At 40.7% G+C, this 23,360-nt stretch overlaps 1 protein-coding gene across 1 annotated transcript in view; it reads left to right on the plus strand.

Annotated features, from left to right (window-relative positions):
• The window catches only part of CENPF (centromere protein F), a 101,565-nt gene that overhangs the window by 51,572 nt on the left and 26,633 nt on the right, over positions 1 to 23,360 (plus strand). Inside the window, exons 6-10 of the mRNA XM_079900158.1 lie at positions 1,681 to 1,972; positions 3,102 to 3,304; positions 11,772 to 11,897; positions 12,846 to 12,974; positions 16,948 to 17,070. Coding sequence (XP_079756284.1) covers positions 1,681 to 1,972; positions 3,102 to 3,304; positions 11,772 to 11,897; positions 12,846 to 12,974; positions 16,948 to 17,070 — 873 coding nt within the window. The remainder of the gene's footprint in view (positions 1 to 1,680; positions 1,973 to 3,101; positions 3,305 to 11,771; positions 11,898 to 12,845; positions 12,975 to 16,947; positions 17,071 to 23,360) is intronic.

Below are 23,360 nucleotides of genomic sequence, written 5' to 3' on the forward strand. Positions count from 1 at the left end.
CCCTGCATCGGCAGGCGGACTCTCAACCACTGCGCCGCCAGGGAAGCCCGCTGTTATTTGTTTTTTAAAAAATTCCAGTTTGGCACTTAATGGCACAATTCTAAACATATGAACTTGGTGAGATGGCACAACTTAGCAAACAGTTTAAGGCTGAATTTATACGTAGATGCCTTAAATACTGAGGATCAAAAAAATACCTGTTAGAGCTTTAACAATTTAAATTCTTTTTACGTCTTTAACCCTTGTTTTGAGATCACCAGGGTTTTGATATGTAGCAAAGGCATTGCTTACAAGATGAATAAAATTAAACAATAATTCTCTGGTCTGACTTGGAAATACGTGCTTTGTTATCCAGTTCAGTCATTGGTATCAATTCTGGCCCTGACATCTGTTCCCAGAGTTATTTTGTGGAGGACTATGCGTCTCCAGAAGCCTTAAACCTTTCCCTGTGGCAAGAAAAGCCCTTGCTATCAAAAATTTAACTTGGGCTTCCCTGGTGGCGCAGTGGTTGGGAGTCCGCCTGCCGATGCAGGGGACACGGGTTCGTGCCCCGGTCCAGGAAGATCCCACATGCCGCGGAGCGGCTGGGCCGGTGAGCCATGGCCGCTGAGCCTGTGCGTCCGGAGCCTGTGCTCCGCAACGGGAGAGGCCACAACAGTGAGAGGCCCGCGTACCAACAACAAACAAACAAACAAAATTAACTCAGCTTCTATAGCCGCAACAGGAGAGGCCACAACAGTGAGAGGCCCGCGTACCAACAACAAACAAACAAACAAAATTAACTCAGCTTCTATAGCCACACCTTGATAGTTTTCAGGATGCAGGCAGAGAGAAGAACAAAAAGAAGAATTCAAGACAGCAGAAAATCCACAAATGTGTATTATATGATACAAAATACCTCATACGACATTTTTGGGGGGAGAGTATTATGGTGGAATGTGAGATTCTTGAACGAGTTCTTTAGGTTAGTATTGAATTTTGAGTCTCAGTGTGCAAAGCTACGGGGGGAGGTGACCAAGGAGGGGCAAAGTAAAATCAAATTTCAGCATTCAAAATGGCAGTGAGTACTCACATGTGTTTTTATGAAGTATATGAGGGATGCAGAATAAATACAAAAACTGAGCCCATTTAAAATAGATTGGGCCTCAGATGGTACTGATTTCACCCTTCAGTGCCAAGTCTGACCATTAGAACATTTCCTCACTGGTTATTGGGACCCAGTGGTCCGCTTGACTTGATGAATGTTCTTTCTTGGTACACAGTGGAAGTGTTACTACCTTCTTGGCATGGCTTTATGTTCTATTTGAAAATAAGTACATAATCTTTTTTTTTTATTGCAGTATTGCTGATTTCCAATGTTGTATTAGTTTCAGGTATATATAGCAAGGTGATTCAGTTATATACATTATATATACATATATACTTTTTCATATTCTTTTCCATTATAATTTATTGCAAAACATTGAATGTAGTCCCCTGTGTGTAAGACCTTGTTGTTTATCTATATTATATGTAGTAGTTTGTATCTGCTAATCCCAAACTCCTCATTTACCCGCCCTCCCACCCCCGCTGCTTTCCCCTTTGGTAACCATAAGTTTGCTTTTTTATGTCTATGAGTCTACTACATAGTCTTAAATATTTTGACTTCTAAAGGGCTCTAAAGAGTTTCTGTTTTTACAGAAAGCAAGCCAGGCTACTCCCCAAAGCACCATGAATCACCGGGACATTGCCCGACATCAGGCTTCATCATCTGTGTTCTCATGGCAACAAGAAAAGACCCCAAGTCGTCTTTCATCCAGTGCTCTAAAAACTCCAATTAGGAGGGATTTCTCTGCATCTAGTTTTTCTGGGGAACAAGAAGTGACTCTGAGTAGATCAACTTTGCAAATAGGGAATAGAGATGCTAATAGCAGTTTCTGTGATAATTCTAGCAATTCTCATCTTTTGGATCAATTCAAAGCCCAGAATCAAGGTAACTTCTTGAGCTAAATTAAATTTTCCTGAGATAATTTTAGAAGTCTAGAAATTTCTAGACATTTTTAGCCCTAGAAAGTGCTCATGTGTTTTGTTAGACCCATCAGTGATCAACATCCCAGCCTGGTGATGTGAAATACTGTCTTTGGGATAATGAGAAAAGATATCACCATTTGGAAAGGTACCTTTATTTGTACTATAAAGCTGGTGCCATGAAGACTTGAAAAGTAGGGTGAGTGGCTTTGACTTTCCAGAGCGGGGCAAGTAGGTGGGTTACAGTTGACACTCCCCACAGCTCTCCCCTGGCTCCTTTTGTGGCCCATGAAACAAGCCAGTTTTGGCCAGAGGTGTGGCATGTGTCTGTAGGAGAGCTTTGCTGTGTGCTGCCAGGTTGTGTGTATGGGAGAAACCTGTAACCTTGGCTGCTGCACCACGCTGCTGCTGACAGCCAAGGGTGCCAGGTGGTGTTCTGGAATCTAGTCTGCAGACTGTGATAATTTCCAGTGCTATGGTAGATTGAAAATCACCATCTGTGTGCACTGGTGAGACCTGTCCCATGGCCAGTGCCATTGGAACCAATATTGTGTATATGTGGGGAAAAAAATGAAAAAAAACATTGTTGTTAATTTTGGCAATAGAGGAGGTTCACACTGTCTTGCTCTTTACTGGAGGACAAGCTACTAGAGAATGTGGGAGGGTGAATTTTTCACTGCTTAGCACTCATTTGCATTGATATGGGCATAAAAAATATATTAGGTTGTGGGTGTATGAAACCAAGTGGTAATTTTAGTGCAGGCTGTTACATGTGGTACACTTTTTGCAGTCTCGATAAGATACTATTCACGATTTTAGAAAAACATTTCTGCCCCCCCAAGTTTCTCTGTGAAAACTTACGAAAATTTGTTTCTCCTGCTTTCTGTAGGGTTTTTGAATACAAATAACAATAAAGACTAAACATTGAAATTAAATCCAATTAAAGTAGCTTCTTTGTTTAATGTGAATTGATTTATGTTTGACTCACCAAAGATTTCAGAGCAGAGTAACGTTGATACATTCTGAGTTTAGTTGTAAATGTCTTTGTGAAAAATATATGTTAATTGAAGTGTGGGTTTTGTTTGTGATTTAAGAGCTAAGGAGCAAGATTAGTGAGTTGGAACTACGTCTGCAAGGACAAGAAAGAGAAATGAAAGGCCAAGTGAACAAGCTTCAAGAACTCCAACTCCAAGTGGAGAAAGCAAAAGTGGAATTAAACGAAAAAGAGAAAGTTTTGAACAAAAGCAGGGATGAACTGGTGAGAACAACTGCACAGTATGACCAGGCATCAACCAAGGTACTTGACTTTTCATGAGTTATTGATAAATCTCCATTTTTTTCATATCATTCTTTGGAAAGAGTACTCTGCACTTAGACTTGTGAAATAAATATTAGTAATGAACCTTATTATATACTAGGCGGTATTGATGCAGTTGAACAGTAAGTTCTTTTAGAGTTGGGTAGATCTGGGGTCAAATCCGGACTGCACATTTTCCCAGCCAAGGGACCTGGGCAAGTCACTGATCTCTTTTATATCTCAGAGGGTGGTGAAGAATAAAGATTATGTATGTACAGTGCCTGGCAGGTGCCTAATATATAAAAGAGGCACTTAAAGTCATGGAGCTTTAAAAGAGGTTTAGGACATACGATAGAATTGAATAGACCTACTCCTGGGATCCAGTGTATACACTCCTACCATTTAATCTAAGGCTCTAATTAAGGCCAAGCTTCATAGCCCGTTATTTGGGGGTTGTCTTTGTTGTTGTTGCTTTGCCCCCAACCTACCTCTCTAGTCTTTTCTTCTCTTTTTTCTATTATTCATTCATTCACTGACTCATTTGACAAATATTTATTGACCATCTACTGTATGTCAGCCACTGTTCTAGACCTGGGGATGCAGCAGTGAGTAAATAGACAAAAAGAATGGCCCTTGTGGAGCTTCATCATAATGGGGGACGTAACGTAGATGTACCAGTCACGTAGATAGTGTGTTATATGGAGAAAAGTGTAGAGCAAAACGAATTATCTTCTAGGACCAACTGCAGTTATTTGGTGTTTCTTGAACCTAATCTGTGTCTGGGTCAGTGTTCTGCTCACATTTGCCTTTCTGCTCCGCATACCCGCCTCTTGGAATACTCTTGACTTGCTCCCCATCCCGTGAGCTCCTTCTCTCATTTCTTAGTGTGGTGAGGTCTTTTCTCCTGGCTTCCATCCCCATTATGACCCTTTTATTGTCGTTATTTATGTTCTAGCTCTTGTAGTTCCCAAGAAGTTGTTCCAAGTAGTTCCTACTTGGCTAATTGTCAGAATCACTGAGAACCTTGCAGAATTAATCTTCTTAGACTCATGTCTGAAGTGGGCCTATGGAATTTACCTTTAATAAAATCTCTAGGTAAAAACCACTGTAGTAGGTAGACCTGTATCTTCTATTTGCTTCCTGGGAAAAGGCTCTTTCTTTCTTTTTTTTCAAATTAATCCTTTTTATTTTAAGATAATTATAGATTCGTGTAGTTATATAAAATAATAGCTTGTTAATATGATGGGTTACAATGATTGCTTTTCAGATATTTGAATGTCTTTCATCCTTGGAGTAGACCATACTTGGTCTTGGTGTATAATGCATTTTATATATTTCTGACTTTTATTTGCTAATAATTTGTTAAGGATTCTCGTGTCTATATTTGTGAGGGATGTTGTTCAGCTGTTTTCTCTTTTTGTACTGTCTTTGTCTGGTATTTGTATCAGAGGTAATACTAGCTTCATAAAATGCATTGGGAAGCATTCCCTTCTCTTCTCGGAAGAGATTGTGCAGAATTGGTGTTATTTCATCTTTATACATTTGGTAGAATTCTCCATGAAACTATCTGGGCCTGGAGATTTCTTTTTTGGGAGATTTAAAATTATAAATTCAATTTTTAAATAGTTACACAGCTATTAAAATTATTTATTTCACATTGGATGAGTTGGGTTATTTTGTGATTTTAGAGGAAATTTCATCTAAATTGTCAAATTTGTGCATGTGGAGTTCATAGTATTTCCTTATTCTTTTGATGTCTGTAGGTCAGGTTTATTCCCTGTTCATTTCTGATATTTGTGTCTTCTCTATTTTTCTCTTTGTCAGTACTGCTAGGAACTTGACAGTTTTGTTGCTCTTTTATTGATCTTACCAAAGAGTCAGCTTTTTAATTCATTGATTTTTCTCTGTTTCCTATTTTCAATTTCATTGATTTTTACATTTTTTTTCCTCTCTGTTATTTCCTTCTGCTTGCTTTAGGTTTATTTTGCTCCTCTTTTTCTAGGTTGTTGAGGTGGGGAGCTTAGCTTACTGACTTGAGACTTCTTCTTTTCTAGTGCAGACATTTAATGCTATAAATTTCCCTCTCAGTACTGCTTTAACTGTGCTCTGCAAATTTTGATATATTGTATTTTTTAAAATAATTTTTAAAAACATTTATTTATTTATTTTTGGCTGCATTGGGTCTTCGTTGCTGTGCACAGGCTTTCTCTAGTTGCGGGGAGCAGGGGCTACTCTTTGTTGTAGTGCGTGGGCCTCTCATTGTGGTGACTTCTCTTGTTGCAGAGCACAGGCTCTAGGCGCATGGGCTTCACTAGTTGTGGCATGCGGGCTCAGTAGTTGTGGCTCGTGGGTTCTAGAGCACAAGCTCAGTAGTTGTGGTGCATGGGCTTAGTTGCTCTGCGGCATGTGGGATCTTCCCAGACGAGGGCTTGAACCCGTGTTCCCTGCATTGGCAGGCGGATTCTTAACCACTGCACCACCAGGGAAGTCCCTGATATATTGTATTTTAATTTTTATTCTTTAATGTACTAAAAAAATTTTTTTTTCTTGGAACTTCCTTTTTGGCTCATTGATTATTCAGAAATACCTTGTTTAGTTTCCAAGTGTTTGGAGCTTTTTCTCTTTTTGTTATTGATTTCTAGTTTGATTCCACTGTGTTCAGAGAATATACTTTATGATTTCAGGTCTTTTAAATTTGTGGGGGTTTTCTGGCCTAGTATATGGTCTATCTTGGTATATGTTTCATAGGCACTTGGAAAAAAATGTATATTCTCTTGTTGGATGGAATGTTCTAAAAGTGTCATTAGCTCCTGTTGGTTAACGTTCTTTGTTGAATTCCTCTGTATCTTTGCTGATTTCTTGTCTAGTTGCTCTAGCAATTGTTGAGAGAGGGATATTGAAGTCTCCCATAATTGTTGATTTGTCTATTTCTCCTTTCTGTTCTATCAGTTTTTGCTTCACTTATTTTGCAGTTCTGTAGTTCGGTCCATACACGTTTAGGATTGCTATGTCTTCTTGGTGGATTGACCCTTATCATTATGCAATAGCCCTCAGTGTCTCTGGTAATTTTTTTTATTCTGAAGTCTACTTTATCTGGTAGTAATATAGCCACTGTAGCTTTCCTTTGGTTTATGTTTCATGATGTATTTCTTTCTGTCTTTTTAATTTCAGCCTATATATGCTATTAAATTAAAAAGTATGACCTAACTATAAATTAGAAAATAGGCCTAATGTGAGTTTTGTGTGCACAGCGTATAGTTGGGTCATATTTTTTAATCCACTCTTTTAAAACACTATTCCCTTTTAGAAACACTATCTGTCTTTTAATTAGTATATTTAGATCACTGATATTCAATGTAATTATTGATATGTCATGGCTTAAGTCTTCCATCTTTTTTTTGTTTTTTATTTCTTTCATTTTTCATTTCTCTTTCATTTTTCCTGCCTTCCTGTAGGTTACTTGAACACTTTTTAGAATTCCCTTTTGAATTATTGATAGTGTTTCTGAGTGTATTTCTTGGTAGAGCTTTTATAATGATTGTTTTAGATAATGTATATATACATACAATTTATCACAGTTTATTGGTGTTGTCATTCTATCAACGCTAATAAATTATCGAAAATTTACTTCTCTTTTTGCCCTTATACCCTCCCCCATTTATAGTATAATTTCCTTCGGTGTTTTCTCTACATACATTTAGAACCACATCAGACAGTGTTATAATTTTTGCTTCACTTGTCAAACATAATTTAGAAAACTGAAGAAGAGATGGAAAGCCTATTGTATATATGTTTATTGTTCATTAACTTATTGTTCCTTCCTTCATGATTCCTTCCATATTTCCTTCTTTCATTATTTCCTTTCTGTTTAGAGAACATCCTTTAACCATTCTTTTAGTGTAGTTACAAATCCTCTAAATTTTCTTTTGTCTGGGAATGTTTTGATTTCCTCTTCATTCCTGGAAGATATTTCTGCAGGGTATAGGATTCTAAAGGTTAACAGTTTTTTTCTTTCAGCACTGTCTTGTTTTTCCTTGGGCTCCAAAGTCTCTTGTTAATCTTTCTTCTCTTTTTTTCAGAGCTTTTTAATGTTTGTTTTAATGTAATGTGCAAGGTTTTGGATTATTCTTGGTGGGAGGTAGAGGGAAATGTTCATCTCTTCCATCTACCTGGAAGTGGTAGTCCAGGTTCATTTTTAGAATTCTTCTAGTGCAGTGCTTTGCACCGAGAAATTCTTGGTAACTGTGGCTTAGATGTATGAAGGAACATGATCTCCCTTGATCCATATATTTATTCTCTTTGTGCAGTCTGGGTTTGTAATTTGGTTTTCTAAGTTGGAAAGACTTGGATTCAAACCCTGGCTCTACTACATCCCAGTTGTGTTGCTTTGGAGCTATTTAATTAACTTCTGAACTTCAGTGTCCTAATCAATAAAATGGTGTTAATAATAATGCCTTTGTCATAGGATTGCTGTAAAGTTTGTGATAATTTTTAAAAAATATTTATTTATTTATTTTCCTTGTTTTTTCTGGCTGCATCGGATGTTAGTTGCAGCACATGGGGTCTTTGTTGACGCGTGTGGGATCTTTTCGTTACGGCGTGTGGTCTGCTCGGGTTTCTCTCTTGTTGTGGTGCACAGGCTTCTCTCTAGTTGTGGTGTGTGGGTTTTCTCTCTCTAGTTGTGGCATGTGGGCTCTCTCTTTGAGGTACGCAAGCTCAATAGTTGTGGCACGTGGGCTTAGTTGCCCCACGGCATGTGGGATTTTAGTTCCCTGACCAGGGATTGAACCCGCGTCCCCTGCGTTGGAAGGCAGATTCTTTACCACTGGACTACCAGGGAAGTACCTGTGATAATTTTTATAAAGGTTTTGGCATATAGTGCCTGGCACATGGTGAACTTATAATAATAATTGTTATTATTATATCAATAAAGTTCCTTGTCAGTGAAGCTCATTTTCAGTTGCACTTCTGCCAAGTCACGCCTTCTCATATAAGAGAATTATACTTATCCTTTTACATTTTGTCTTGTTGGTTTTGGTGTGACAAGGTCACCGAATCCTTGTACTGGCTAGCATATTTGATGAAGTCTCTTCTTACCAGATCATGAATTAGGATTTTTGACTAGGACAGTGCTGAGAATATAGCTCTGGCTTTCTTTCTGTTGGAGACTCCTCTCCAAGTTCTTAAGACTCACTCGTTCAATGCTTTTTGTATTCCATTTTTTTCCTGTAAATTACAAACCCACCTAACTGAAAATTCAGTCCACCTTTCTCCATCTTGTCTCTAAAGATAATATGACCTTGTCCAATATGTTGCTGAAATCAGATTATGCTTTGTTTATGCTATTCCCTGATGTACCATTAGAACTACCTATTAAATAAAATGGAGCTAATTTAGCCAAAATCAATACCGTGTGCTTTAGTGAACATACGCTGTTTCTCGTATGCTTCTTTTCCAAGTATTTACAAACCGTGTGGGATGCAAGGTTTGAACTCATGTAGAAACAGAGTGCTGGGACTGGCAGCAAAGCTAGACTTCAGCACCCGTATTTCACAGCGAAAAGCTCATTGGTTCAGAGCACTGAGTCTCCAGGGTCATACGCTGTATATTTTTAAAGGACTTGAGCTCTGGACCCTTTTTTAGAGTATTATGGAGCATTCATGACACCTAGTGGCCAGGTACTTGCACATGGATTGTGCATCATAAATATCAGCATAAAAAATAATCTAAATAAAATATAAATTACTCTTAAAGGCTCTTTTTTAAGCTACTGTTTCTAATAAGAAAGAATTGATTGATCCTGAGATCCTATAGTGGAATATGTTGCAGTTTGATGGAGTGCCAGCAGAGGGTGCCAAGGGTTCATTCATCTACTCTGCCATGCATGTTTTTTTTCCCCCCTGAAAAGTGTCAGAATTTTATTTTATTTTATTTTTTATATTTATTTATTTATTTGGTTGCGATGGGTCTTAGTTGTGGCAGGCAGGCTCCTTAGTTGCGGCTCAGGGGCTCCATAGTTGTGGCACACAGGCTCCTTAGTTGTGGCATGTGAACTCTTAGTTGCGGCATGCATGTGGGATCTAGTTCCCTGACCAGGGATTGAACCTGGGCACCCTGCATTGGGAGCACAGAGTCTTAACCACTGTGCCACTGGGGAAGTCCCTGTCAAAATTTTAGACCATCATTTAGGCAACAATGATTTTTGTCTGAGTTGTTTACTGCTATATCCCCAGTGCCTAGCATGGTGCTAGACATATTTGTTGAGTTCATATTTATTATTATTAGAAATAATTTCTTTCATACTTTTCCTTAGGGATTTAAAAATTCAAGAACAATAAGGTTAATGACAAAGGTGTCTTAATGTTCAAAGCAGTGGATTAATTTGAACAACTGCTCAATATTTTACTTTTTGAATCCAGTATTTTAAAGTTATGATATTTGCAAAATCAGACCAGCTTTATCTTTTCATCTTTGGTTAGTTAATAGTTGGTGTCTGGTCTTCCAGGAAAGTCTTACATAATGTTTTCTTTTCCTCTGAATTTTCTGTTAAATTTCTAATAGTTCTAATAGTTCTAAATCGGACTATAATGAGTCTCAGAGAAATACATTAGTGGAGAGATTTGCCAAACTGGGGCACATTTCTTTTGGAACAGGACTTCTCCCCCACTAATGTGAGTTGTTCTCATTCTTTCCTGGGAAGTTAGAGTTGCTTTGTAGGGCAGTTCAAGGATTTGAACACCACAGGGAAGCATCAGAGGAATGGGTTTTAACACTTGAAGATTTAATTTTAGAAGAGCATCCTAAATTTTGATGTAGTTCATGTTTTAAAAATTATTTTAGAGATAACTGGCTATGCATAGAAAAGAATGAAATAATGCCATTTGCAGCCACATAGATGGACCTAGGGCTTATCATACTAAGCGAAGTAAATCAGACAGTGAAAGACAAATATCACCTGATATCACTTATATGTGGAATCTAAAAAATGATACAAATGAACCTGCTTACAAAACAGAAACACTCACAGACATAGAAAACAAATTTATGGTTATAAAGGGGAGAGTGGGAGGAGGGATAAACTGGGATTAACAGATATACACTACTATATATAAAATAGGTAAACAGTAAGGACCTACTGTAAGGCACAGGGAACTATATTCAATATCTTGTAATAACCTATAATGAAAAAGAATCTGAAAAAGAACATATGTGTGTGTAACCGAATCACTTTGCTGTACACCTGAAACTAACACAACATTGTAAATCAACTATACTTCAATTAAAAAAAAAGATAAATGGCTATGTAAAAGGGCAAATGCATGTTCTTCGTGTTGCCTTTGGCAGCTTGGTTAAAACCCATTGTGATATTCTTTGGAGTGCTGTGAACCTCCAGATATTTAAAATGGCATAGTGGGAGCATTGTGGAAAGATGCATATTAATATTTAAGTTTCCCACAAAATCTGTTGTGCTTGAAAAACACTATCACATGAGGATAATGGGTACCCTCTGGTTATTTTATAGCCTCTAAATTACGCAGGTCAACATCACTGCTTTTTTTTTTTTTTTTTTTTTTTTTTTTTTTTGCAGTACGCGGGCCTCTCACTGTTGTGGCCTCTCCCGTTGCGGAGCAACAGGCTCCGGACGCGCAGGCCCAGCGGCCATGGCTCACGGGCGCAGGTGCTCCGCGGCATGTGGGATCCTCCCGGACCGGGGCACAAACCCGTGTGCCCTGTATCGGCAGGCAGACTCTCAACCACTGCGCCACCAGGGAAGCCCAACATCACTGCATTTTAACCTCTTATTCCCGTGCAACAAAACATTAGGTGAGGGCTTCCCTGGTGGCACAGTGGTTGAGAGTCTGCCTGCTAATGCTAGGGGACATGGGTTCGAGCCTGGTCCGGGCGGATGCCACATGCCACGGAGCACCTAGGCCCGTGAGCCACAAGTACTGAGCCTGCGCGTCTGGAGCCTGTGCTCCGCAGCAAGAGAGGCCGCGATAGTGAGAGGCCCGCGCACCGCCATGAAGAGTGGCCCCCACTTGTCACAACCAGAGAAAGCCCTCGCACAGAAACGAAGACCCAACACAGCAAAAATAAATAAATAAACTCCTACCCCCAACATCTTCTAAAAAAAAAAGCAAAACCAAAAAATCATTAGGTGAATCGTTATTCAGACATGCTGATTTCTTTTTTCATGGCACAAGTTATGAAGTATTTATTTAAATGGTCTAATGCTTTACATCCTTGCTAATATTTCCCAAATATAATTTTATGTGTGCTAAAATAATTGTAGTGGTTTTGGTACTTGACTAATTGTTTTAAACCCAACTTTTTATGAAATAAAAATGTCAAAACACTATGTTAAAACTTGAACCAGATCATGGGACTAATTTTTCTAAAATTCAGAATGTTTGCTTCTTTCCAAGAATAATTTTGTTTTGTACTGAGTGTCTTAATTTGTTGTTAGTGTATTGCTTTGGAGCAAAAACTGAAAAAATTGACTGAAGATTTGAGTTGTCAGCGTCAAAATGCAGAAAGTGCCAGATGTTCTCTGGAACAGAAAATCAAGGAAAAAGAAAAAGAGTTCCAAGAGGTAAGGTAAATGGATTCATGAGGAGTTTGTCCAGAAGGTTCTTGTCGGCATTTCCTAGTTTGATCATTTGAAAAGAGGAGTGTCTGTCATTATTTGGGATGTTCCACTAGACGGGAAATGCTTTGTGCGGAAAAGGCACTATATTTTCCTTCACACTTTTCCATCTTTTAGTTTTTGACTGGAGAAGGGACTTAGAATGTTCTTTTTTATCCACATTTTCTGATTTGTTTGAAATTTGACACCAAGTAGGAAAGGATTGTATTTCTTATTTCAAACACTCTGTGTTCTAAAGGAAATTGTATTACATTCAGCAGGTGTATTTAAAGGCTGTGAGTTGGCAAATACATTAGGAAGGTAATTGATGGGGAGGGGAATGAAGTTGGCAGACAAATTAGGGCTGAAGATGCCCTTGCATAAGGCTTGGTATCAGTTTCAGGTGAGTTAGCCTTGAAATGGGTCTATAGTCTTTCAATGAGAGTGACTGGGAATGTTAACCTGGTGTCCCTGTGTGATTATCCAAGTTAATTGGTGGCATTTCCTTCCTGTCATTCTCAATGGTCAGTGGCATAAGCTATTTGACATTTTAAACTCCATTTTTGAGTGTGTTGATTTCTCAGCCGAGTTGTGACCGGCTATAGCTCGGCTCTACTCTTTTGCCCCTGGATAATTCAGAACAGAGATGATTCATTTAAGTCGGGGATGAGGCAGGAACAGGCCAGTTTCCATGTGTTCTCCTGGCGGACTCCTTCCTCTTCCGCTCAGAGACCCGGATCTGATGCCCGGGACCCGTGCTAAGGCTGCCTATATCAATCATCAGGTAGTCGCAGACCGGCTCCCATAATCTTCTGCTCTTACAGAAGAGCATTGCCTGGGCGAAGAATGGGTCTCGCCCTAGGATCTCCCTTGTTAACCAGCATCAGTTTGATGCATTTGTCTTTTGCTTTTTAGGAGCTCTCCCGTCAACAGCGTTCCTTCCAAACCCTGGACCAAGAGTTCACTCAGATGAAAGCCAAGCTCACCCAGGAGCTACAGCAAGCCAAGAACATGCACAACATCCTCCAGGCTGAACTGGATAAAGTAGGGTGCTAACTGATTTCTCCCTCCTCCTTAACCTCCCCATCCCCTTTTTAATACATGTCATTTCTGTACCACAGCGGACATATGATACCTTTAAAGAAAGAAAAAAAAAGCTCTATCCTCACTTTCCTTACGTATCAAAGTGGAGAGCAAACTGAACCTTTCTGGGTCTGGGTTTTCTTGTTTAGAGAAGGAGTGCAGTGAGTGAGGATCTCAGATCTGAAGGTCTGTGGGCGTCTCTGATATTCCAGTGGTTCTTGGTCATGCCACCAGCTGGGAGCTATCCCAAGTATTTATGCTTCCAAATAGTCAAAGCACTGAAAATTATAATTTACTTATTTAACACTCCCTGCACAAATGATCTCATCTGCTTTTATGGCTTTCTGTGTCATCCATGTGACGATGACATCCATGTTTATATCTCCAGCCTGGATGTCTGGTCTGAATTTCAGACTTGTGGGTGTGCATCTGATATTTCCAGTCACACACGTAATAGGCATCTCACACTTGAAACATGTTATTAATGGAACTCCAACTTTTTTCAGACTTGTTCTTTGCTTAGTCTTCCTTGTCCCAGTAAATAGCAATTCCATTCTTCACATCGCTCAGGCTAAAACCTCAGTGTCATCTTCACCTCCTCTTTTCCTCTCAACACCTCAAAGTAATCCATTAAAACTCTGCTGGCTCTACCTTTATTTATTCACACACACACACACACACACACACACACACGTGTGTGCGTGTGTATTTGTGTATATCTGTGCATATGTATATTTTCATGCATGAGTATATGTGTGTATTATATGAATAGTATAAACTTTTTTGTGGGTTAAAACACAAAATCTATATAGAACAAATGTACAACAATAAATTACTATAAGGCATGCCTCTCTTGTGACCATTATATATGTCAGAGGATAGAATCTTGTTGGCTACCCCAGAAACCTTTCATGTGCCACATACCTCCCTGCTAAGAATAAACCTGACTTCTCTGTCTTTATGTTTTATACTGGATCTGACTGCTTTCACCATCTCCAGCTCTATATGTGGTCTAAGACACATCATCTCTCACCTGGGTTTCTGTACCAGCATCCTAACTGGTCTCCCTGCTTCCACCCTTCCTCCTCACAGTGTGTTTTCAATCAGCAGCCAGAGGGAGTCTTTTCAAGTATAGGTCAGATCATGTCACTCCTCTGCTCAGAAGTCTGCAGTTACTCCCCATTTCTCAGAGTAAGAGTCAGGTCATTCCAAATGTGTGCAGGAGCCTAGGTGGCCTTCCCACCACCTTACCCGCTCACCCCATCTCCTACTCTCCCTTTGCTTACCTGTCCACGTGGCCTCCTTGCCATGGGGGGACACACCCAGCAAGTGGCAGCTTTGGGCTTTGCTCTTGGGGGTGCTCCATCCCCAGACAGATCTGTAGGGTGTGAGCCTTCACTATCTGAAGACTTGCTGCTCCAGTGTCACCTTATGAATGACATCTTCCCGTGGTCACTACATAGACCCTTGCCCTCAGGTACTTTCTGTTTCTTTACCTTGCTTTATTTTTCTCCATAAAGTCTATCACCTGACATACAATAGAGTTATTTGTTTATTTAAATATTATCTTCTGGGGCTTCCCTGGTGGTGCAGTGGTTAAGAATCCGCCTGCCAATACAGGGGACACGGGGTCGAGCCCTGGTCTGGGGAAGATCTCACATGCCGTGGAGCAACTAAGCCCGTGCACCACGACTACTGAGCCTGCGCTCTACAGCCCGCGAGCCACAACTACTGAGTCCGCATGCTACAACTACTGCAGCCCGTGCGCCTAGAGCCTGTGCTCCGCAACAAGAGAAGCCACCGCAATGAGAAGCCCACGCACTGCGACGAAGAGTAGTCCCCGCTCACCGCAACTAAAAAGAAAGCCCGCGTGCAGCAACGAAGACCCAATGCAGCCAAAAATAAATAAATTAATTAATTTAAAAAGATATTATCTTCCTTCCATCACTCAGATCTTTCCATGAGGACAGGGTCTCGTCTGTTTAGTTTCCTGCTCCATCTGCAATGCGGAAGCACTAAATATCCAGAGCCTTATGCTCTCAGAAGAAGCAATGTGGAATGTGGTCATTCATTCTTTTCTTCTTTTTTTTTTTTTTGGCTGCGCCCTGAGGCTTGTGGGATTTTAGTTCCCCAACCGGGGATTGAACATGGGCCCTCAGCAGTGAAAGCGCAGAGTCCTAACTGCTGGACCGCCAGGGAATTCCCAATTCATTCTTTCTTGACTTCACCCATTTTCCCTGAGAGGGTGACACATTTTAGAGTTTTATGCTGAATATGTCAGGTATTCACCTGTTGTCAGAGTTATACTTATTTTCTTAGTGTTTGTTTATTTTCTAAAAGTGAGGGTTTACCAATTAGGTTCTCATATGAAAAATACAGGTTAATTCCCAAATGTAAGATATAGCAGCCTAGGACATGTTGATTTCTAGTAGCAGAGGAGCTGGGGATGGGGGAATGCAGGTGAAATGCGGACAGCCAACATTTATTGATATCTCTTACATACAAGGGGTCATCTGAAGTTCTAATAGAGTCATTCCTTTATCTATCCATCTGTCCAAGTTTGGAAAAAAGAAAAAAAATCTTCCTGTGCCAGGATAAATTGTTATGCACTATTTATTGGATGTCCTCCAAGACTTTTAAAAATATACATTCGCAAATGTATAATTTTTTTTTTTTTTTGGTTTAAAAGGAAGCATTCTGTTGGTAGTGTCTGAGCCCTGTTTGTATCGGATGTTTTGTAGTTTATTTAGTCATTCCCCTACTGATGGGTATTTAGGTTCATGTAGCACCATTGGTGGTATCATTGGGCAGGTAAAGATGTGTGTTGCTGGTGCTTCTGTAGGACAGCTTCCTACATGTGACATTGATGGCCTTGAGGGCATATGTGTTCTCACGTGTGATAGGTACTTCCAAATTGCCCTCCAGAAAAGTCGTAGCAGTTCACCTGACACCAGCTGTAAGAGGCCTGTTTCCTCCCATCCTCCTAATAGGAGGTAGTCCAGGTTTTTAAAATTTTGCCAACTAAGGAGTGAAAAATGTTATCTTATCATTGTTTTAATTCACACTTTTAAAATATATATATTTATTTATTTGGCTGCCTCAGGTCTTTATTGCGGCGTGAGGGCTCTTCGTTGTGGTGCACGGGCTTCTCTCTAGTTGTGGAGCACGGGTTTTCTCTTCTCTAGTTGTGGCGCGTGGGCTCCAAAGCACGTAGGCTCTGTGGTTTGTGGCACGTGGGCTCTAGTTGAGAGGTGCGAGCTCAGTAGTTGCGGCACATGGGCTTAGTTGCCCCGCAGCATGTGGGATCTTAGTTCCCTGACCTGGGATCGAACCCGCATCCTCTGCATTGTAAGGCGGATTCTTTACCACTGGACCACCAGGGAAGTCCCAATTCACACTTTCTTGATTACCATTGAGGTTATTTCTTTCAGAAGGTGATTTGCCATTTGTATCTTTTGTCATTTCTGTTTCTGTCCTTTGGTCTTTTTATAAATGGGCTTGCCTCTTTGTATATTGAACCATAGATATGCTTTATGTGTTGTATTTTGGAAATATCGTTTTTATTCTGTTGTATTTATTGCAAATGTGTTCTCCCAGTTTGTTTTCTCAATTTTTGTTATTATCTCATTTTTTAAAATTAGTTTATTACTATTTAGTTGTTTTATTTTTTTGTGGTTAATTGTTTTCCTTGTGGCTTCCTCCTCAAACCCAGCCTTTTCCATCAACATATGCTGCTGCCAAGTAATGTCACAGGTTGACATGACGGTATTTTAAGTTCAACTTCTAGGGCCTTATTAAGCTGTTATGTATAGTGGGTCTCAACCAAAATAGATGATATCAATTATTATATTCCATGACCTTTTTATTCTTTAAGAATACATAGTTATTTAAAAAGTAAAGAAAAATGAAGCTTTGCTTTGTTTTCTACTTGTAGGCCACATCTGTAAAGCACCAGCTGGAAAAAAAATTGGAAGAGTTTAAGGAAAAGTTCAGTAGAACTGAACAGACCTTACAGGCGAGTCAGACCAAGGAAAATGAGCTGAGGAGAAGCAGTGAGGTAAGTGAGGGGTAGAGAAGAGTATTTGTCAGCTTCTGTACAGGAGGAAGTGGGAGGGTTAAAGAATTTCTATACCATTTTCTAGTAGTTTATTATAGCTACATTTTTGTTTTTAATTTGCCAGAAGTATATATTACAGTGTTTTGTATAAAATCTATGACATAGAACATGTGGGGTTTTTTTTTTTCACTTTCTATTCTGATATAACTTACTAATATACATCTAGCAATTATAGGAAAGCATGACTTATATTAAGACCATGTACTACTCTTTTGTTTTTTCTTAAGATTGTTTTAGACCACCTGTGAGGTGGAAGGATGGAAGAAAGCAAGGGATTTTCTAAATGGAAAGAAACAAAACTGGTGATGGGAGGTATAATTTAAATCCCTTTTCCAAGGGTTGGCTTTTGCATCATCAAATATTAAAAACCTTGTGCAAAGTGATAGACTTAAATATAAAATTTTTTACGGATAAAGAGTTTCTAGATTTAATATTGTTATAAAAACCTCAAGTAATTGTAAATTGTATTACTCTGGCTTCAGCAGTCAACATTAACTTTCATGTTGAGTGTGTGCAAGGCATGGGTGATGGTGTCTTTGCTGGGTTTTTTTTGGTTTTTTTTTTGACCATGCTGCGTGGTATATGGGATCTTACTTCCCCCACCAGGGATCGAACCCGCGCCTCCTGCAGTGGAAGCACGGAGTCTTAACCACTTGATCACCAGAAAATTCCCATGACGGTGTCTCTGGAGAGTCATGGTAACGATACAAAATTGTGGATGAGGTTTCCCAATGGCACGGAGTACTGGGCGTACCCTGATGTTGCTTCTACCGATAGGATTTTATCTGTACTTAACTTTATTTATTTATTTATTTATTTTTGGCTGTGTTGGGTCTTTGTTGCTGCATACGGGCCTTCTCTAGTTGTGGCAAGCGGGGGCTACTCTTCGTCGCGTTGCTCGGGCTTCTCATTGTGGTGGCTTCTCTTGTTGCGGAGCATGGGCTCTAGCACACGGGCTTTGGTAGTTGTGGCACACGGGCTCAGTAGTTGTGGCTCGTGGGCCCTAGAGTGCAGGCTCAGGAGTTGTGGCACACGGGCTTAGTTGTTCCGCAGCATGTGGGATCTTCCCGGACCAGGGCTCGAACCCGTGTCCCCTGCATTGGCAGGCGGATTCTCAACCACTGCGCCAACAGGGAGGTCCCCGTACTTACTTTAATTTGCTTCTCTCTGAATATATTTAGTTGCTTGGAGTTTATTTTAAAGGGCTTAATTAAGAACCATTTAGGGGCAGTTAATAGACTGAAACAATATGAATAGAGTCATAAATCTACATTGTAGTTTTATGGAAAAGCACCGCAGAACATTGGAGGTTTCTTTTCCAGCAAATGTCACGGGAAAGAATTTGTTTTCACTAATCTTTTAACTATTTTGCAATTACTTTTTAGATTGTACGGTTTTTTTGTTTGTTTGTTTTTTAAGTTCTCTGTAAAGAACAGTGATTTATCCAGGTGAGGCAAGTCTAAATATATTTATCCCCTCAGCTTCAAGGAGTGCATTATGGTTATAAAATCAGAACGTCTGTCAGTAGCAAAGAAGAGGTTGTTAAAGCAGCTATAGCCTCAGAGGGGTAATACTGCTGGAGAGAGGAGGCCACAGCCCCAGAAACCTGAGTGGAAGAAAACTTCATATCAGATGACGGTTTTATCAGCAAACGTTTTTAAATGAAAGCGTTTGTTTCAGCAAAACAAATGTTCGCCGTTTGGCCAGTGGGGACCAACCAACAGATGCTTCTGCTAACATTTCCACAGGCAGACTGGCACTGAACTCTTCCCTCTGTGAGCTTCCCTGTCAGCCAGGAACTCTCCCGCGACTCCACTGGCTGCCTGGTGGAAACATTTTGTAAAATCGATCGACTGGTTAAGAGGGTCCAAACACTTTGCAAACGGTTTGCTTGGCGAAGGCTCCATAGTGGGCTGGACATTTCTCGCAGGTGTTTCTGAAGACGCATGCATCCCTGCAGGGCCTGGTTTGTCAGCTGTGGAGCTGTCCACCACGAAATCTAGCTAAATGCCCGTCATGTTGCACTTAATATTTCATTGATTTCTGTGTCCAGTGAGGGCAGTCATTGGAGGTGTGTAGCTCAGGGCCAGGGGATTCATTTAGTATTTGTCTTTAACTTACGTTTTTGTGTGTGTGCCTTCTTTTGAGGATGATATCAAGAATTCAAAGGGTGTAGCTGGCTCTTGCAGTTTGAATTGGGATTGGAATCAGAAAAGCAATTTACCCAGTTAGACTGGTGGTATAGCTTCGAGGTAAAATTTTGGTGACTTTAAAGTGAGCGAGATCTGAAATTGCATCACTTTTCTGCCACCTCCCTGCTGTGTGACCTGGGGACAGTGATTACCATTTCTGAGTCTGACTTTCCTCATCTGCATATGGGGACTAATACTAACCTTCCAGAGCTGCATTAATGATTAACTTAAATATTGTGTGTCAGATGTTTAGATCCGTGCCCAGCAAGCACATAAGGGCTCTTTGGTCTTCACAACTGTTGTAACTTTTTGATGCTACCACTGTTTGCTCTCACCCATAGGCACCGAAAGGATGGGCAAAGGAAAGAGCATTTGAGATTTTTCACATATAAAATTGCAGCCCATTCTAGTCTTATCGTGCTGGGTATCTTTCTGTATCTAATTATAAGTACAGACAAGTTTAGCACGGTTATAGGTTTTGGATGCCAAAAAAATGAGACAGTTGTACTGAAATTTTCCTTGTCCATGTTTAGCAAACTAATATGCTGCTCACAGTGAGAAATTATCAGTAGTGGAAATGTGATGTAATGGCCCAATCAAGGGTAAAGTTAGCATTTAGTATCAAAGAGAATGGAAGGTTTAGATAAGCTGCTCACCCAGCATCCAGTGCCAACTCCATAGCATTGGGGTTAGGCGATCATATACCATCATTTGACAGCCAAGATGAGGGAACACTTGCTTGGGGACCTTCCTGAGCGTGGGGACCTGTATTACAACAGGGTCCGCTAAGGGGCCTGGTCTGGCAGGCAAGAATGATGAGGTGGAAGGGGAAAAACACATCCTTTGCATCCATCCCTGGTTCACCATATAGACTTCGCCCAGCAGGGGACGTATTAAGCTTCATTCATGGATGGGATCATGAAATGCCACACAGTAACTGAAGTTTGTTTTGTCTGGTCCTAGGAAATGATGCTTCCCTGGTTGCTCCTAAACCAAAGTTGATCTGGCTGGAATTGCTCGCTAAGCTCTAAGGCTGGCTTGTGGTTATAGGGTTTTTTGTTGTGTTTTTCCAGACTAGTGCCCAACTCTGCAAATCATGTGAGGTTGCAAGAGCTGCCTAGGAGAATATATCCTTGTATGCTTAACGCATCGTTGGCAGTGAGCCACCCAGTCAAGTCCTAAGTGGCTGTAAGCTGTGCAGAAAACGAATTGCTGATGGGTGGCAGCCTACAGCTCCATTTTCAGATGTTCATTTTCTAAATTCTGGCTTTTTAAAATTCTTGGGCTGGCCATAGCCATAGCATGATAAGCCTGCTGGGTCTCAGGACTGGCTGAACATTCCTTCATTTGAAACAAGTGTTTATGGAACTACTGCCAGAATAGACAAAGACTTGTTAATCTTTTCATTGAGCTTAGTATTCATTTAAATGTCTCCAGTTATACACAGACATGGATAGAGACGAACAGACGCATAAACATAAGTTGTACCCTCCCTCCTGGGGTCCCTCCCCACCTCTTCTCCTCCTTTTCACCTTCCTTCCTCCTACTGGGATGCACCCAGCTTTGCATACAGTGTCTTGTCAGCCTTCTTGTCACGCCTCTAGATGTAGGTGCCATTTGATTTGATGATTTTTTTTTTAGGGTAAAAAATATAAGTTGCAAAATAAAAATGCTAAGTCAACTCAGATGGTTGCATTCTAGTTACTCTTATGTTGAGCTCATTTAGCTGATCTTAGCATTGATCACACACATCTAGCTGCTGTTAAATTTTAGGAAGAAACACTACTGACAATGCTCCATTACCCTTGTTAAAGTACGTTAAGGTATTTTTCCTTTCACATCTGTGATCTCATTTGAGTGGTGACTATTTTGGAGCCTGAAGAGCAAACAAGCGATTATAGATTCTCTAGTTGAATGATGCTAGTTTAAGTCAGTAACATCATTGCACTTCAGTGATCATTCTTTGCAGAATTTCACAATGACTGGTATGAATGTCAGTCTTGAGATGAGTTGGAGCGGGCTTTTTTTTAATTTTATTTTTTATTTATTTATTTTTGGCTGCGTTGGGTCCCCGTTGCTGCCCACGGGCCCTCTCTAGTTGCAGAGAGCAGGGGCTACTCTTCGTTGCGGTGCGTGGGCCTCCCATTGCCGTGGCCTCTCCTGCTGCTGAACACAGGCTCCAGTCGCGCGGGCCTCACTAGTTGTGGCTCATGGGCTCCAGAGCGCAGGCTCAGTAGTTGTGGCACACGGGCCCAGCCGCTCCGTGGCATGTGGGATCCTCCCGGACCAGGGCTCGAACCCCTGTCCCCTGCACTGGCAGGTGGACTCCCAACCACTGTGCCACCAGGGAAGCCCGGAGCGGGCTTTTAGTTCTGGTTGATCTCTTAATTTGATAGCTTGTCCGTTGAGCTCATGGAAGGGAGGTAGGATCAGGACAAAGGAAAAAGAAATATAACTACAACGGACTCTGTCTTATTTTGATGATGAAATGAACATATATACATGAGCACAGCAGCTGCCAGCAAGTTTTCAAGTACTTTCTACCAGCCAGATTCTCCCTCTTCTTGAATTTGGCTTTGCTACGTTGGTACCCATCTGCTGGTAGTAACCAGACTGATAATTGAAGGCAGACTTCCAGCACTGAATTGCCAGGGCCATCTGTTTTCCAACAGTGCAGTAGGTTTTGGAGGATAGGTCTTAATTGTTTCTTTAAGATTAAAAAATTTCCCCTACTTTTCAGCTTTTCAGAGGGATATTTTTTAAGTGTGTGTGTGTGTGTGTGTGTGTGTGTGTGTGTGTGTGTGTGTGTGTTTTAAAGTCAGGCTTATGAATCGCGCCCCCCTGCCCCCCACCACCAAGGATGGGAGTTGCTTGATTCTGTCAGTTTGTAATGATATATGCCAATTCCCAGTGGTCCAGAGGGTGGCATATAATATAGGTTGAAATACTTATCAGCTGTAATATCATTGAAGGTTGAACAGTAGGTCGAGGAATATGGATAGAGGATTTATAATATTTATTATGCAAGTCATGTGGTTAATAAGAAGCATTTTTGTTCAGCATGAAAATATTGCTTCATTTTAAGACTCAGAGAAATAGACAGATCTCCCTAGAAAATAGTATGGGGCTGCGTATGTGTCTCTGCTACTCTGGCACATCGATGCATGGGTCCTTCATTTAATCAGGTACCCAAAGGACCTTTCTTCACTGTGAAATCTCCGATTCCTCCACCTAGAATTAATTCTTCCATGCTCCAGCCCTCTGATTTCCCATAGGACACTTCATCTCTCTTGAGGATGTAGTGCATCTTGGTGTGTATTAAGTGATTGGTATTGCATCGTCCCCCACTGGCGGGTACCTGGTCCTGGGGGCAGAGACTCTCTTAATTTGTAGCTGCATCTTTCATAACGCCCATTCCAACATCTTTACATTGCAGACTTTCTTAATGAACATTTATTAAAGGTAATTTTACTCATAAAGACATTCCCATAACAGTGAACCTTAAGATGGTTTTATAACGAAACATCAAAATTTGTCACGTGAATTTTTTGGTTCGTTAGCACCTCAGAACTTTGCAAATATATATGTGTGTGTATATATATATATACTTTTTTTGTTTTTTTGTTTTGGTTTGTTTTTGTTTGTTTGTTTGTTTTTGCGGTACGCGGGCCTCTCACTGTTGTGGCCTCTTCCGCTGCGGAGCACAGGCTCCGGACGCGCAGGCTCAGCGGCCACGGCTCACGGGCCCAGCCGCTCCGCGGCATGTGGGATCCTCTCGGACCGGGGCACGAACCCGCGTCCCCTGCATCGGCAGGCGGACTCTCAACCACTGCGCCACCAGGGAAGCCCGCAAAGATATATTTGATCATTCAGGTGTGATGGGGACTTGGAGCATTTGTGTTTTGGGGGAGCTTGTAAATAGGCTTTTCCTTATGAACGAACACTTTCACAACCATAGGGACATCCAGAAAGTTCAAAAAATATATTTCTCGAAGTAAAAAGATTATCATCTGTTTTGGATTCTGTGCTTTTGACTTC

The sequence above is a fragment of the Stenella coeruleoalba genome (assembly GCF_951394435.1).
Source record: "Stenella coeruleoalba genome assembly, chromosome: 1".
In the NCBI taxonomy this organism is placed as follows: Eukaryota; Metazoa; Chordata; class Mammalia; order Artiodactyla; family Delphinidae; genus Stenella; species Stenella coeruleoalba.